Here is a 17,139-nt window from a genome sequence, read left to right on the forward strand (position 1 = left end):
TGTTAATTTTGCAGCTTCTTGTGTACTTTCACTTTGCCTACTCTCAGTCTATTGTCTCTGTTTCTCTGAGTGCCAGTCCTCTTTTCACCACTCAGTGTTTCTCCCTACTTGCCTCCAAAACTGTTAAATGTTGTATTCGCATTGTTCTTATAAACCCTTGTTTACTTGCTCATGAGGAATGTTCCGTCATTCCTGTGTAAATGCACTCAGCTGACAAACTGAAAGTATAGTGGAGCTTCTGATTTATTTGATACGTCCTCTTTCATCAACTGCCTCTTTGTTCAGGTTTAGGTTTAGGTTGAGTTGAAGCTTGTAAGGATAAAAAAGTTGGAGGAAACTATAAACCAGGGTCTGAAGCTCCACATGAACAGTCCACAACAGTGTAAAGCTCTTCCTTAATTTTCAGCTCTCTCCTTCCCTTTATTGTGCTGTCGGCTCTCTTCCTTGTCAGTCTGACCTCTCGTGCTCCATCTCGTTTGCTTTCTTTTTCTTTCCGTCTCTCAACTGATAATACACAACAGGTTTTTCAAGATGGGGCAGCAATTGCAAAAAGGCTATTTTAAAAGTGTGACACTGTAAGCGTCATCTCATCTACATACCCTGCTCTAATATTTAATAGATCATTTAGGCATATTGAAAGCTGACATATGGAGGCACAGGCTTGTTTTAAGTATATGCACTTTCTGAAAAAAACAACAACTTTTAAGACATATTAACTTAAAAAAAAATTAAGATTACCCTTCTAAGAATTCTGTTCTTTGCTTCTTAGTTAGAACTATTTATAGCTGCTGCAATAGTGTTAGCCAAGACTTTTAAATGAGCTTTTAGTTATAATTTAGTGTTAGCAAACAGAAATCTATTTTATTTGATTGAACACATTTTCAGTAAAAACTAAAGTCAGTGCTCTAACATAATTTCCTTTGATCATTTAATAAGATTTAATGTTGCGCAACAATACAATGAACTAGGACTAGGCCAGCTAGGATTTGCAGAAAGTCAAATTGTCTTTTTTTTTTACAACTTTGTTTATAACTAAAAACAATTTTCCATTTAATTTATGTAGAATTAGAGCTTTATGAGTTGTAGTGTCAATACATTACATAAATCCTTACTGGTGGTGTAAAATATGGTCACAGCTCTGCTGGAAATATAAACAAAGTGATTCAGAGGAAGCCAATGTGTTACAACCGTCTTACAATGAAATCAAAACTGTTCTCTTTGAAGTTGGTGAAATCATGTAATTTCTAGTTGGGCTGTCATGAAAACAGGAAATAGGACATTTGTTTTCTTATTTCTTTTAAATATGATTTACAGTGAGTTACCAAAACACAATTGTTACTGTCACATAAGGTTGGGTATAAAGCATCAGTGTTTGTTTACCTCCAGTGCACTGACCCTTTAAGACCCAATGTCACTACAACATGTTAGCTTAGTGCTCGTTTCAAAATAAAAGTTTCCTGCCTAAATGAGCTATAGAAAAATACCCGAACTTGTTTACTGTTTAAATTCACCTGTTTCGCGCCATTTGTTGTTTCTTCTCTTTTCAGCCATGCTGTCCTGACCAGACTTAACCAGACCAGATCACTGCCCTGACCCTTATTTTGGTGGGTGGGATTGTAACGGAACCCATAATGCAGCTGTGATTCTGAGCTCCAGCTGGTTATGGGGTCCGTTTCCATCCCACAATGCACAGGACATCCAGATGGCCTGATGGGAACCAATGTATCGTTTCATCCACCAGTAGGTACATGATCAGAACAGCCTTCTTCCTATACATCATGTACCATATCCTCACTTTTCAGCTGCAGCTTTATGAACTATCTGAAGTCAGCGCGAATGTCATTTTAGATCAAACTTTATTTTTCCATGATGAAAAAAAAAACCCAATAATAATAATTTAAACAGTGAAACATTGGTAACCATATAGAACTGTATAGTATCTACAATATAAATACAAAAACAGAGGGAAGGACAAACCAAAATAAAACTATAATAAAACTATTTAGCTTATTTGTATTGTATCCACTCTGATGCTACTGAATCACAGAAGAAAGTGAAACTAACAGCATTGGGGCAATTTAATTCTGTGTTACTGCTTTTACCAGGATATACTGGTGTGTAATGACAGAATTTTAATTTGATGTCTGACGCTAAAGGTGTTTTTCCTCAATGACACGTTTTCTCCCGGATTGCTGACAACAGTAAATGCAACCGGGAATTTCGTGTCAGCTATGAAGGACACCTAGAACAACGAGCTAGTTGCTAAATCCTTTGATTTTCCATTTGCAGAGTATACTACTACATTTTGTTTATTCTGTTTTCTGTTTCTTAGTGGACATGTCTAATAAATCTCAGATTTTAAATTCAGTCAACGTGTATATTCTTCTTAGATTATCTATTGTACACCAGTGTTGACCTGTGCTACCAACAGATGACCATACATAAACCACTGTAGAGCAGTTCTTCTTTAGCCACAGTGTTACAGTGGTGTCTATAGCTTAACTCTGGTTTCTCTGTCTTTACATTATTTGACACAGCACTGCTGTTTAAACTATGTTACAACCCATGTTGTCCAGTAAACGGAATCACACTCTTGCAGCACACAAATAATCCTAAATAAAAAGAAATGCTTACTGAAGAGTTGGCAGCTGCCACTGTGATTTGTTTGGCTTTTGCTGAAGATTTTAGTATCATATTTACACTAACATACTAAACTCAGATTAGCATCAAATGCTGCATTACATTTGTTTAAAATGCATTTGTTGTCTTTCCTGTAAAATGAAGCTTATGTTCATACTGCTGCTTCATATGGCAGACCTCAGATTTACTCCATGAATACATGATGGCAAACTGAACACTCGTCTTTCTTTTTTTTTTTTTTGCTGTAAGAAAAAACATTTTGTGTACAGCAGAACAGAAGCTCTGGATGAAATAGAGCTATTTTTATGCACATTTTTACACATTCTCTGAATGAGTAATGTCAGAAAATGCGACACACCAACATGTCTTAAAATTACTTGCTGTGTTGCAAAATTATTGCAAGCCTACATAGCTAATTGAAAATGCCATTTGCAGTTTACTGCTCTAAATATTTTAAGGTTGTCCAGTGGTATACAGAATTTTGAGTTATATACATTTTAAAATTGCAGTGCTATGTCCTTTTAGGTTAGTGTTTGTCATTGTTCCTCTCTACTCTTGTGTCTTATCAACACCACTGTCAGTTTGCAGTCATATAGTATACAATTTGTATGGGTTAACTAAACAAATACAATCAAAGTTACATGAGGAGTGAATAGAGCATGTAGTGTCAACATGATTTAACCAGTATTATCTACAGGCCAAAACAGGCAGTATTTTGTCTGAATTATTTTTCCTTATGTTTTTATGAATTGCAGTGAAATTAAAAAGGAACATGGGCTTAGGCACTAGTCAGCTGATGGAGGAAAGTCACCTATAGCAGAAAAATCCTGTTGTCCGCTTCCAACACTCACACAGGAAGAGCCAGTCAATGACCTGAAGATGCTGAAGGTGAAGGGAACCTAGAAAGTATCCTGTCTACGAGTTCAAGGTGTCTCTCATGGTTTTCTCGACTGATCCTTTCATGCATGGCTACCAGCTGACTCATTAGATTGTTCTGCATTTCCTTCTCATGGTCCATCAACCTCTGCAGCCGGGCATCCTCCTGCGCCTGCATGGCGGCATCCATCTCCCGAAGCTGGGACACAGTTGCTGACACTAGTGTAGAGACTTGCTCCATTACTGTCGTTTTCCTTTTCTTTGATGGCACCGAGTATGCTAGAAAAGACACAATGCAGCCGTTCAGCGACACAATTTTTGTGTCAACACACTGAACTTAAAAAATAAAACAATGGTATGAGCTTAAAGTGCTGACTTTCACCTGCAAGGTTTAATGTTTACATACACCAAACATCAACCAGAATATAGACATAGAGCACAAAAATGTAATGTTGACTTAAAACATTAATACGTTTTCAAATGACATCAGAAGGTTGTGTTGTATCTACAATTTATCCACAATATCCAAAGGACTTAAAAAATTGTGGGCTGTGGCAGAGATTAAAAGCAATGCTATTTACTTTATGACAGACAGCATTAGATAAATACACTGCTCAAAAAACATTAAGGGAAAACTTAATCAGAGTAATTACAGTATATGACCACGTCAGTCAAACTTATGTCTATGTTGGAAGCACAAATGATTGTGAATCATCTTCTGCTTTAGTGTAAATGGAAGTGACAACAAGTGCAGCGGAGACATAAAGCAAAGAAACCCAAAATGGGAATGTTTTTGACCAAAGCTCTCTCCACAGCTCTATCCTTCCTGGCTGATTTATTTCAAGTTTGATGTTTTGAAAGTGTCCATATCACTACTGATAGCAGGAGGCAGATAGTCTAGTTACTCTGAGATGGCACATCCGTACATGCACAGGTACAAAAACGTCTCATGTGTCTGTAAGCATAGTCACAAAGGAGATAGCAGGAGAGCTGGACAGGACCATAGAAAGTCTGTCTCTGTGCAAAGAGGAACAGGAGGAGCATGGTTGGTTGGAGCAACTTGGTTCTCTTCACAGATTGAAGCAGGCTCACATTGATCACATGTAACAGGTGTAAAAGAGTCTGGAGAAACGGTGGAGAATCACTGAACATGAAGGTTTGGTGGTGCGTCACTGGTGCTATGGGGAGACATATGCTTGGAGGGCTGCACAGACCTCCATGTCATAGCCAACGGTACCCTGACTGCTGTGAGGTACTGGGATGAAATCATCAGAGCAACTGGAACATGGGTTCCTCTTGGTGCAGGACAATACCCGGATTCATGTGCCCAGAGTGTGTAGGCATTTCCTAGATGACGAGGGCACTGATGCCACTGACGGGTCTTCATGTTCATGTTCCCCTGACCAAAAAGCAATGGAGGACCTATGGGACATTATGTATCATCAAACTCACTGATGGCCTTGTCCAGGTCTGGAAGAAGATCCTCACCATCAGCTGACTCATCAGTAACATGCCCAGATGTTGTCAGGAGTGCATACATTATGAGTTGTTGTGATGTTGTATGGGTCATACAACTTAGATAAGTCACTTTGATTTTCAGTGTGATTTTGAATGCACCGCTCCATGATATGATTTTGGTTTCCATTGATAAATGCTATTTCACTTTGTTCTGAACAAATTCTACAATATGCATTAGTAAAAATTTAATAATTTGTTCACAATCAAGATCTAATGTGTGTTTTAACTGTTCCCTTCATTTTTTGAGCAGTGTAGTTTTTAATCTTATTATTACTAGCTCACATATTTAAAACCACTATACATTGTTGATGTCATTATTTTACTATACCATGGCTGCTGCCTGCATCCCTTGCCATAGTAGAAATGTCAGTGTTAATGTTGTTGAAAAACATCACTGCTATTTTTCATGACTTTTACCTTATAAGAATTTATGCAGAGCAAACAATTTTAAAGGGTAGTCGATACTTTTCACGTGCCTGATGAGGCATACTCACAGATGCTTCCTCATTTTGTGCTTGTATGCAGCAATGCACAGTTTCAAAACCATTTCAAACAATAAATATGTGGCGAATGCTGCCATGTCAGCCTCCCTGTACCAACAATGCTTTGCTTGGGACACTGTTTTTGAAGGCTCTGAGTCAGAAAAGGAGCCAAAAATCATGATGCTTTCTCCACCATACTGGTATGATAGTTGGGTGATGGTAAGTTAGATTTTTACACCATGCACACTGATACAAACTATTCAGCCTTAGTTTAATGAATCCACATTTTCCTCCACAGTAGCAATGTGAAGTATCAAGGAGGTCTTTGGCAAACTTCAGGTGTGCTGTAAAGAACATGCAACATTACATATGGCTTAAAAAAGTAATTGTGAACCAACATAGAAACATCATGGTGGAGGGTGCATCATAATTCAAGGCTGCTTTGCAGCCTCTTGGCCTATGCTACAAAACAGGAAACTGCAAAGACAGGATTATGGTCAAAGATTCCTGCTGCAACATGTAGGTGATAAGAGGCAGAGACTCTAATTCTGCTACAACATGCAGGTATAAAGTAGGAAGACGGTACTGGAGAAAGTAGAGTTACATATTGTATCTGGCCTTAGAGTCTCCCAATTCTCCAGTTATTTGCGATTGTGTTCAGTCCTAATCGTTAACATACTGAACACAATGCATGACAACTGAGTTGTCAAAGATACAGTTTCTCCTACAGTCTACATGGAAAGGTCTTCTAGGAGAAACAACTGCAATGGGTCTCACAACAAAACAAACACCAACATTTCACACATACACCCCAGGGTGAGACTATTTTGAAACCTTGAGGCAATTTAAAGGAGGGTTAACAATAGCCGTTGTCACACATATAATGTAAAATTGAGATTTATTTTTGTCATTGTTGCCTGCTGGAAAATCTTAAGACAAAATAAGCAAAAATAAATCCTTTAAATTATCACAGTGCAGCAGAATAAATAAATGAATAAAACTAAGTTTCAAATGCCCATGGCTATTTTTTGTATCAGACACCACATACCAATTGTTCGTCCTACTATACCCACAGCGCCTAAAATGTTAAAGTTCAGTCAACATAGCTCAGTGAAATGTCCCTGGTCTGTTTAATTTCTCAATATGTTTTTCATTTTGAGATGTGGCAAACAGTTTTGTTTTTATCTCAGCCTCTTCTTGTTGCATACACAATAAAAGTCACAATACTTGCTTATTGTCTCTCAACTATTAATAACTATAAATAAATAAATAAATAAATATGCACCTTCATATCCACTGACTACTTTTAAGTGGTTTAGTAAACGTGAGGGCACATAAATATACAGGTGGTATTTAAGAACTTAAATAACACTGATTGTGTTAAACCTACAACATCCTTCTGTTTAAGAGCTGGCAGGTAACTGTTGATGAAAAACTGGCTCTAACAGAAACCATGAACCATACGGCATGACACTGAAAAACTGGAAACTGCGCAATTAGTATGAGGAGACCGGATGAAAAACCGCTGGATTTATCTTGTTGGGTCATTAATAAAATGGGGAAAAAAATTAATAAAAATAGTTAATAGGTTGGGATCAAATATGAGGCAGCTGTTAGGATAATACTGAATATATTGACACCCTCCGGATATGGGCACTTACTGGCGTTAATCGTGCGGAACTGTCCCGGCGGACTGTACTGGTCCTCATCGTCGTCTACCTCCACTGGACCCAGATGTTTGTTGATCTCTCTGTCGTCAACTTCATCCCAAAGGCCGACTACGACCGCCTGATGCTCCTCGTTCATGGCAGGGGGCGGCGGCGGCGGCGGAGGTGGAGGCCGAGGTGGCTGTGGGGGTGTGGATGCAGGTGGAGGGGTCGGACTCCGCTGCCGTTTCATTGAATTACCCACGCAGGGATTCCCGAAAGCCCGGTGGCACTGCTCATAAAACGGCCAGTCTACTCGGTCGCTCCCGCAGCGGGTCTTCTGCTGGTGGTGCTTCATGTACTGTTTCCTCAGCGCCTTCAGTTTACTGATAACCTGCATGTGTGTCCTGTACACCCCCCTCTCCGCCAGCAGCTTGGCCATCCTCTGGTAAACCACAGAGTCCTTCACCGTGCCCGTGATCTGGTTGCGGATCACCTCTGACCCTCGAAGGCTCAAAAGTATTTTAATTTCGTTCTCCTGCCAGTTGTGCATCTTCTTTTGAGGAAAATGTTGCAGCTGCAGCGTCCAAACTTACTACAAACACCTCCCTTGTATGTGTGCGCTCATGACGTCACATTTCTGCGCCGGAAGAAGCGTGGTCAAAGACAGATCCCTCACCCCGTAGATAAAACAAATTACTGAATTATTCTTAAATAAAGTGTTTGATTTAGACTCTGTGAAGTGTACGTTGTCTTGAGGCAGATGAAACCAGAAGTAATCGACGTACATTCAATACACGAGAAACGGTGCAAGTAATCGCCTACAAAGAAAATCTCAAATACAAGTAGATGTTTCACTATGAACTGAACTGCATTCTGACTGAAACACTAAATACAAGTTCTGAAATTTACCCGAGGTACAAATTCTAATATTCAAATTAAATATTAAATATTTAACCCTCAATAGTGAAATATATGCATAAAAAAAGAAAATGAATAACAATTACTACAAAAGTAAGGTAGTAAGAGAGGTATCTCCCTCTAAACTGTAGTGGAGTAAAAGTAAAAGAAACATTAAATGGAAGTACAATCCCTCAAAAGTGAACCCAAGTACTTGAGTATGTGTACTCAGTGTATCCCTGCACCTCTGCCCTAATTTCGCAACACAACGCTTTAAAGAATGACAGAGTTTTTACACTCTATTGGTGTTAAATAAATCTGTATTGAATACTATAGTTTAGGATTACAGTGCACAGTATATCACACACTTAATCTTAGTGCATTGGGACTTCATGTTTGGTTTCTGTCCACCAGCAACATATCCTGTCAATATTTCAAAGTCAGAGTAACCCAAGAGCACGTACTCTGCAACAAATTTTGATTTCCAGAAAGTATGAAGAACACAAATGTCTAAAATATAGTGGTTTGTTGTAACATTAACATATTATAACGAGTTTAAACTAGGAAACATCTACATTAAGTACTTTTGCCCATGTAGTGTACATGAGCTTGCAGCTACTCTGCCCCACACTGGATGGCGCTGTTTTGTACATTTCACTGGTCCGACACGGAAATTCGCCTGGACAGAAACACGGACCGACTCTCGGTAGTTCCACTAAAGAAAACAGCTAATGCAGTCCTCATGTACAGCCAGTATCCGACATCGATCAGTGATCAACCGTGGGGCTGGAATATCACGTGTAACTCTGCAGCGTTGCTGAGCACCAATCAGTGTGACAGCGTTTTAGCAGGAGGTATGAGCAGGGTGTGGATGAGCTGATCTAACCTGGTAGTGAGCTCACCTGTTTACGTTGTGGTGCTGGTGATGGAGAATATCGAAGAGCCTTCGCCGCTCCGGATCACCCCTACCGTCCGGGCGCTGAGCTCCGCATTGCGGGGAAAGCGTGAAAATGTCCCCGACGCCAGTCGTGGAAGCGGCGACAGGATCTTCCCCGAACCGGAGAAGCTTTGGTTCAAGGAGAGCAGCGCTAAAAACCTCCGAAACAGGGACTTCTTGTCACCGACCACGATGCTGAACACGATGTACGCGGACGGACAGGTCGGTTTGGCTAATACCTGTTGGATTTACAAGCATTGTAGTGCATTTTAAAGGTCACTTCGCGACGTCTGTCTTATTATTTACAATGAATGCGTAGTTAGATACGCCAAAAAAAAAGAGCGAGTGGCGCTTTAGGAAGAGTCCTTTTTAAAAACAGGAGTCGCTGCTCGGTTGTATCATTAAACAATCACATCAAACTTCATATACTGAGTCAGCCTACTATTTAATCTTCCGCTGAGCAGCATAGTTCCCTGACAGTTGCTGAAGACATCAAGTCTGCGAGCGCAGGGATATTTAAATGGACGGAAGGTGTTTTCCACCGTTTCGAACGTGACTCGGCCAATAGGAAGACAGAGCCGGAACTATCTGCTCCAGAGAGCCCAGCTGATTCCCACCGTGCTCCTCATTTTATCATCACATGTTTAATAAAACACACGTAAAACCTCACATCAGTCAGAAACGGAACCCGCGGATTATTCACAGGCCGCTAACTTTGCCCCACCATGATCGACCAGACATCAGCCGCCTGCAGCAGTAATTATTAACCCATGAGTGGCACATGCAATATGGGTCAGATAGACAAACACAGCTGCACAGCTGCAAGAAAGTCAAAGCTGTTCTTTAGCAGCGTTGGCATAAAATCACACTGAGGTTTATGCCATAGCTTGTTATTATGTCAGTGTTTTCATAAAGGTATAAGTCATCAGGTTAAGACGATTTAAGACTGATAATGAATGTAAATTATGTCATCGTTAATACCACACAAAGGTATGTTGCCTTTGTTGGCATGTGTGTGCATCTAAAAGTAGGAGGATGGTAATGTTTTGCATGTGGTACACTGCAAAAACATCTAGAGATGCACTGATCTTATCTCCTTCATCTGATACTGAGGTTAGGTTTTTCACATTCATTTTAGCTACAAAAACAAACACAGTTTAATGTATTTCTAATTTGAATTTGAGTATTAAGTACATTACATAAGTGCAATTAGCAAAGAAATATCCCAAATGACATTTCATTGCACTAATATTGCTTTTTTTTTTTAACTGCATCCACCAAGGTCCCTCCAGCAGTGATGTCCAGGGTCCTGTCCCTCCGTGGCCGTGGGGTTCTCCCTATAGCTGGTGGAGAGGTGATGGGTGAAGGGCTGAGGGTGAGAGTGGATCGAACTGCAGCCTTTAGGGCTGTGCTGGCAGATGGAGCCACTGAGTACCTGAAGCCTTCAAGTAAGAAGCAGGGCTGCATGGTGCTCAACTGCCCTGCGCTGCACCCTAAACCCAACATACCCACTCCTGATTCACTGACTCTGGGCCAGCTGAGGACTGTTCTATTGTCTGACCACATAGGGGCGCTGCTGAAGAGACAGGGGTGAGTGAGGACAGGCATGTGAATAAAAGGAAATGATCAAATGGTCTTTAGAGCGAATATATTCTCTAATAAAACAGGGTGGCCAAAACATTAGAAACTCCTTTTAATATGACGTCCTCCAATACGACTCAACAACTCACTACAACCTCAAAAATCAATATATGGTAGAAATATCACCTTTCTGACAGTCTAATCAAAAACTGAGAAATTCTAACATAAAAGCAGAATTCATAGTAGAGCTGCTGAGTTGTTATAAAATTATATGAACTAAATTGTTCATACCCATTTGTTGTTACTCACATTCTTTACCCACTCATAAAAAATCAACAAAAAAAACATCTTTTCCATTTTTAACAATTAAACCATTGTTGAAATTGTCAGTTGCCAAAAAATAGAATAGATAAAATCATTAATTGAAGAGAAAGGTGAAACTCTGGCTGACTTCTGAAAGCAAGATTTTCCTTTTGGAAATAATAGTAATAGGCTAAAAGTACTGTCTTCCTATCTGTCTCAGATTTTCAGTATCCTACTGTCCGACGCTACCTGAAGACAGCGACATTATTACTTTTCTCCGAGCTCTGGGAATCGATTGGCCAACAGCCCCGGCCAACTGGACCAATGAGGAGCGGGAGGAGAAAATCCAGGAGGCCCTGGAGAACTCTCCGTACAGAGAGAGGGAAACAGAGAGAGGCAGGAGAACCAGTGGAGGGGGAGGGAAGAAGGCAGAGGAGGGGGAAAACGAGGGAGCGTTACGGGTGAACCTGAAACGAGTGTTCCAGGAGGAGGGGCTGCTGGGATATGACCCTAGTCTTGGTACCTGCACAGGTAAGACCAAAGGCATTAGATTTTTGTTTTGAGAATCCAATACTTTTGATGCAGTTTATGGTTAAATTGTAAGTGTGTGCTCATGCTATGGTACAATCCATCTCATCTGTCTAAATAGTGGTCTGTAAATGTGTTTACTTGAGTTAAACAAATTAAATCAATTTTTCTTTGTTTTTTTACCTACTAGTTCTGCGTTCCTTGCTTTTTTCAACCTCTACCCAATAAACCAATAAGTATATTTCCCTAAATGCATAGAGAATCTGTTAGGATCCTCAGTGATTCAGGTTATGAGATAGAGAGCTAGTACAGTTGCTTGTGTGTGACTGTTGGTAAATGTGTTTCAGTACACAGAGACAGTGTTTCCCACCTGGCACAACTGGACCTAGCAACAGCTGACTGCACGGTGACAGACGCACACAAAAATGCACTATATAAGCAAAAACAAATGACTATGTCCTACTCTCTCATTAAAATACCAAACACAACACTGATTGAATACTCCTGCATCTTTCATAGGTTGCCACGGCAACAGTGTTGCATGTCACATCGTGTCAGGATGAGTTTCGCCAGCAGCAGATAGCAATGCTGTGGAGAGCCAGTGGAGCGGCACATATACAGGTAACCAAACACACGCCCACACACGTTCATGTGCTGCATTATTGTTGCTATTTTTACCTGTTGTGCTCCATGTGTCTGCAGAGACATCTGGTGTGTGGGCCTGTGAAGACTCCTGGTTCTCACCTCACTGCTGCACAGTACCTGCAGTAAGACACATCAGCTTTTATTGTGTACAGTTGTGTCTTCTCATTTCTTGTTTTGTCTTTCTTGTTTTGTTCTCTCTCTCCCCTTCCTCACTGTATTGTCTCCATTTGTCTTTCCTGTCTACTTTCCCTTCCCCACATCTCCTCTGCCTCCACCCTCCCTGCACAGCTCTTCAGCAGACAGATGTTTGTTAACACTCTTAGTAGGATCTTCTCTGCACTAGCAAATTGCTGTCCTAATTAAAGTAAATTAAAAGAACAGTAGTAGGCGTTGATGGAGCAGTTTTTTTTTCACATGTTATCGAAGTATATTTTTAGCCCAGCTGTCTGTTTGAGGCTTCTGTCTTCCTCCTCTCCTCCAGGCTTAGAAGAGGTCAGATGAAGGAGGCATCAGAGATGAAGTATGGAGATCAAGTAGCAGGTGTAACATGTATTTATTTATTCATGCTCCTTAGTTAAGAAAATGACCTGACTGATAAAAATGACTGCCAACTTTAAATGAACTGGTATGAAATATCACCTATTATATCCCACTTGTAGGTCAGACATGGGATGACATCATCAGGGTCATGACCTCCACCACTGTCAGATTTGAACTGCTGTCAACAGTTCACACCAGTCCTGTGAGTTATCATTACAGCTGTGTGTCTGTGTTTGCACGTCTGTTGTGCATTTGCCCCAAACGTCCATATTGATCAAATAAGAAAGTGACAAGCTGATCTCATCACGCAGAAACTGATTTATGCTCTGTAATGTCACCAGATGAGTCACGGTGATTGACAGTTCTTTGTTTAGGTGACACTAGATGTCCAGAGGGAAGGCAGCGTGTCGACCAAAGGGCCAAGAGGAGGAGTGTTTGTGATGTATAACTGTGCCAGACTGCACACTCTGTTTGACAGCTATGAGAGAGGAGTGGAGAAAGGTGAGTGTTGTGCTGTGCAGGAGATTCATTTAATTCCTCCATCAACATTAAAAACATCCAATAACTTTGCAGAGAAGTAAAACACAGGAAGAACTTGAAATCATTATAGACACGAACGCTGATCAACCACAACATTTAAACCACAGACAGATAAAGTGAGTAGCATTGACATTGAAGGACAGTCTGATCTGTTGATTGGTGCCCAAAGTATGTGAAGGGTCTCACAGAAAAAATTCTGCTAACTGTTGACAAACCTAATACTGGCTATGATTGACAGCTGCCAAAACTGCACAGCCACAGACTGATCTGAGTGCTCATGCTGACCCCTGTCCATCAAACCTGGGTGCATATGTGCATATGTTTAATGGAGAGGACATCAGGCATCAGGATACACTATGGGAGACAAGCTCTACACAGGCTTCACCTCGCAACATACAGGGACTTGAAAGATAAGCTGCTGATGTCTTTTTGACAGACACAACAACAGTACAACATTAAGCTGATCAATGTAAATGTGCCAGTTCTGTACTGTAGGACAATGATCAGTAGAGGATAACAGTCTTGTCATAAAAGATGTTAGTGATTGAGGAAATCCCACTAATATTTAAAACATATGATAATCATAAGTAACTATATAATATAAGCTGAACCCCTAAATATAAGACTGTTTTATCTGCAGGTCTGTACCCAGAAATCCCAGAGGGCTCGCAGCTGGACTTCTCAGCTCTCAAAGAAGAGGTACCACTCTACTCCTTTCATGTCATCAAAAACTTATTTATCCCGACAGCAGCACTCCAGTGGTGATCCAATCATGCTCTCTCTGTGTTGTGACTGACAGGGCGAGTGGCTGCTCCTGTTCAATTACCTCATTCCGTTCTCCGAGCTGCTGGATCAATTAGGACAGGCGTTCGATAGTGACAGTGGAGGAGCCAGACTGAATATTAAAACTGAACAGGTAGGTAAGCGATCAGTAGTGTACACTAATCTAAACTGAAGATATCTGAGTTATTCAAATGCGTTTGTTTTCCTCAGATCTGTAAATTCCTGGTGTCACTCAGTAAAGACTTCAGCTCGTACTACAACAGAGTCCATGTGCTAGGGGTGAGGATGTGTTTATACTCTACACCTGTGTGTATTTCTGTTTGGGAAATAAGTTTTTTTTGTACACAGCAATACATCATGGACATTACACTGAATAAATGAAATCAGTGTTTATGTGTTTGAAGAGCAACATGTATACTCACTTGGCTGTTTATTTGCCATATTTCCCCTGTCTCATGTGTTTTTCTCCTTCTTTTCAGGAGCCGCTGCCTCATCTCTTTAACCAGATGTTTTGCCGTCTGTATCTGTTGAGAGCGTTGAGAGAGCTCTACCACAGTGCTCTGGACACCCTTACCCTTCCTCCCATCAAGCAACTATAGCCTGAACATAATTCACTCGGTCTGAGAGCTCCGTGAACACATACGTTTTGCTTTGTAACTTCAACATACAGACACATTGCTTGTAAACTAAATGTATCCAACTGACACATTATTACCCTTCTTCTTTTTGGCAGCGTCTCTGTACAGTCCCTGGTTTTACAGTCTGTTATGAAAAACTCTTTTACCTGCACACTATGTAGCTTCTGTGGTTTATTGTGACTTATTCCTGTAGCTTGACAAACTGTAACTGAACACTTTAAAGATTACCCATCAATCATGCAAAGTAACGTTAGTAGAACAGGTTGAATCTGGCTTTTGGCATTTTGAGAAATATGCATATTTACCTTCCTGCCAAGAGTTTGATGAGAAGGTTGATATTTGAAGAGTAAATCTGAAGCTACCACAAGCAGCCATCTAGCGCAGCCCAGCATAAGGCTGATGGGGGAACAGCTGGATAGAAAAGGCACAAAAATCTGCCTTTCCTACGGTAATCCCACTAATTAACAGTCTTAATTGCTATTTTTCTGGTCACAGTCAGGACATATTGTGGCACAAAACTCCTGCTTCGAGTATTTAGCTAAGGAGGTTTAGATGATGGCCTGCAACAACCATACCAGACAAAACAATGTTCTGTTAGTTTTCTATTGGAACTCAATATTAAAAATTGTCCTGTAATAACGTGACAATACAGTAGGTTTATAAACCTTTTCACCCAAGATGCAGATAAAAAGAGTTTTAGTGATTTTGGTGCCAACATCAGTCCAGATATGCCAAACTGCAAACTGTGTGAAGACTTTCTAACTTTCCAAATTGCCTTATTATTATCTGCCCCCTTCTATTTAAAGTCTGAGTTTCCCCTCTTTGAAACACATAAGTGTCTTAGTAACTGCCTAAAGAAATACTTTTTGTTTTGTTGTTGAGGGTCTTTGTTTTGTTGTTGAGGGTCTGATTTCATGTGTTAACCACCTTGTATTTATTGTACTTTATTATTGCCATAAATATTTGTCAGTTTTGAAAAAGCTGTAGCCTTTATAGAAAATATATTCTGCATAATAAGTCTTAATTACTGTGCTCATGATTATATAGAGTCATGAGATTATAGTTATCCTGCTTGACAAATCAGAAGCATACCAGATGTAACGGGTGTGACAAAAATAACTCATTAGCATCATTTGTAGTATTGTGCCAACATGTTAGAAAATGCATGACATGGCATGAAAAATAATATATAAGAAGAATTATATGCCAGAAGTGTTATTTATACATTTTGGAAAGGGACAAATAACGACCTAAAATGGAATTACTGTGTGTCTAAATGTGCCATAGCTTGTTTTAACTGACTTTGTGCTAAACATTAGTTTGTGGTAGTGTGGTGTTTTTTTACAGTAATTTTCTCCCTTTGAAACAAAAACAAACTCACGTCCCACTGCATGAAATGTTGTTTGTCCCTAAGTCACCTGTAGATTTTAATGGATTTTTAAGATTTCTAATAGAAAAGGGAGGGTATGTTTATAATATGCTGATTTAAGTATCCACCATGTTAACATCTACAGTATTAAAACAGGAGAGATGCAGAAAGACTTGATTTATTACCTTTTACCATCTCACAGTAAACAGATGTTCTGTTTGTTTACATGTATGTTCAGTTAAATCAATGCTGTGTGATAAAAGTATTATGAATGGATTTAATTGTGAAAACCTAACAGCTACAACATAACTCAAATAAGTGAATATACAATTGTTTTAAAAAGGGAAAGATTGATCAATTAGTTTTTGATTGTAAACAAAAACCAAACTAAATAAAAATCTGTCAAGCAACAGCTCACAGGCGCTAACTAGTGTATGTCTCTGACCCCTAAAAATACGTAGCTTATCTGAATATAAAAAATACTGCCAAACACGCGCCTGCACATCTGTCCACCTACACTTTTCATGTCTTTACCTTCTGCAGAATTAAAATAACTGTGACAGATTGTCTTTCGGTGTGTGTGTGTCTCTGGCTGCAGCCACATACAGATGTACACACTGACATCCACTGCTATACCCTGACCTGAGATAGCAACACTGCATACATACAGTATATACATTATATTTTTGCATGGACCTCTCAACAGCTTCTTGACGTTGAAAATGTTGAGTTCTACGGGCTGCCTCACATTTCTGCTTACATTTATCACAAACTTAAACTCATCAATTTCACTCATACAGTTTTGCTATTTTATACACAAGGGTCTTTGTTGCTTCTGTAAAAACACGTCAACAGTATTCTAGAGGGAGAGTTTGCCTCTGTTTGAACTCCTTGCTGCTGTTTTTCTCAATTTCTTCCTGTATCTCTACTGTCAAAAATAGACCCGTGTACTGTATTTACACAATATGTGGCATTCAATTTGTATATCCCTACTAATATTATATACTGCATAATTGCATACAGATGCAAATGTGTGTTTTCAGTTTATCAAATGTGAAATACGCTGTATTAATAATGTCGTTATGATGTCATTCATGAGGAATATTCTTTTCACTCTCAAATAATTTCTTCCATATGCAACTTCAATGCATCATTTATGCCACACTTCCTCCCTATTATATTTCCATTTACTCATTTAATGGAAGAAAAAAAG

The 17,139-nt window shown here is 39.7% G+C and overlaps 2 protein-coding genes and 1 long non-coding RNA gene across 5 annotated transcripts; 2 read left to right on the top strand and 1 right to left on the bottom strand.

Annotated features, from left to right (window-relative positions):
• The first annotated feature begins 1,612 nt into the window (after nucleotides 1-1,612).
• Nucleotides 1,613-3,742, top strand: LOC113167281. The gene is made up of 3 exons (XR_003299270.1): nucleotides 1,613-1,744; nucleotides 3,396-3,568; nucleotides 3,671-3,742. It is a non-coding gene; the product is annotated as an uncharacterized LOC113167281 (long non-coding RNA).
• On the bottom strand, nucleotides 3,471-7,860 carry LOC113167279. 2 transcript variants are annotated; one of them, XM_026367751.1, is made up of 2 exons: nucleotides 7,178-7,838; nucleotides 3,471-3,795 (listed from the first exon to the last, which is right to left on the bottom strand). In XM_026367751.1, exons 1-2 carry the CDS (start codon nucleotides 7,713-7,715, stop codon nucleotides 3,506-3,508), a joined length of 828 nt encoding a protein of 275 aa, XP_026223536.1. In that variant the 5' UTR covers nucleotides 7,716-7,838; the 3' UTR covers nucleotides 3,471-3,505. The 2 variants fall into 2 exon arrangements, with proteins under 2 accessions (XP_026223536.1, XP_026223537.1); XM_026367752.1 differs by lacking the exon at nucleotides 3,471-3,795 and adding an exon at nucleotides 4,635-4,938 and having other exon boundaries at nucleotides 7,178-7,860.
• Nucleotides 7,861-8,694: 834 nt separating this feature from the next.
• dalrd3 (DALR anticodon binding domain containing 3) lies at nucleotides 8,695-16,202 on the top strand. 2 transcript variants are annotated; one of them, XM_026367750.1, is made up of 13 exons: nucleotides 8,761-9,221; nucleotides 10,282-10,589; nucleotides 11,104-11,414; nucleotides 11,759-11,817; nucleotides 11,931-12,032; nucleotides 12,114-12,178; nucleotides 12,538-12,596; nucleotides 12,716-12,798; nucleotides 12,971-13,097; nucleotides 13,777-13,835; nucleotides 13,936-14,052; nucleotides 14,130-14,198; nucleotides 14,399-16,202. In XM_026367750.1, the coding sequence occupies exons 1-13, from the start codon at nucleotides 8,988-8,990 to the stop codon at nucleotides 14,516-14,518; spliced, it is 1,713 nt and encodes a 570-aa protein (XP_026223535.1). In that variant the 5' UTR covers nucleotides 8,761-8,987; the 3' UTR covers nucleotides 14,519-16,202. The 2 variants fall into 2 exon arrangements, 1 of the variants encoding a protein (XP_026223535.1); XR_003299269.1 differs by lacking the exons at nucleotides 14,130-14,198; nucleotides 14,399-16,202 and having other exon boundaries at nucleotides 8,695-9,221; nucleotides 13,375-13,835; nucleotides 13,936-14,021.
• Nucleotides 16,203-17,139: the final 937 nt, after the last annotated feature.

Source organism: Anabas testudineus, chromosome 7 (assembly GCF_900324465.2).
Source record: "Anabas testudineus chromosome 7, fAnaTes1.2, whole genome shotgun sequence".
Classification (NCBI taxonomy): Eukaryota; Metazoa; Chordata; class Actinopteri; order Anabantiformes; family Anabantidae; genus Anabas; species Anabas testudineus.

Coding starts and splice junctions, on each gene's coding strand:
- dalrd3 (XM_026367750.1), top strand. CDS start 8,988: ATGGAGAATATCGAAGAGCCTTCGCCGCTCCGGATCACCCCTACCGTC. Junction 12,033..12,113: donor GTGGAGCGGCACATATACAG/GTAACCAAACAC, acceptor ATGTGTCTGCAG/AGACATCTGGTGTGTGGGCC. Junction 14,053..14,129: donor TGAATATTAAAACTGAACAG/GTAGGTAAGCGA, acceptor TGTTTTCCTCAG/ATCTGTAAATTCCTGGTGTC.
- LOC113167279 (XM_026367751.1), bottom strand. CDS start 7,715: ATGCACAACTGGCAGGAGAACGAAATTAAAATACTTTTGAGCCTTCGA. Junction 3,796..7,177: donor GTTCCGCACGATTAACGCCA/GTAAGTGCCCAT, acceptor TGTCTTTTCTAG/CATACTCGGTGCCATCAAAG.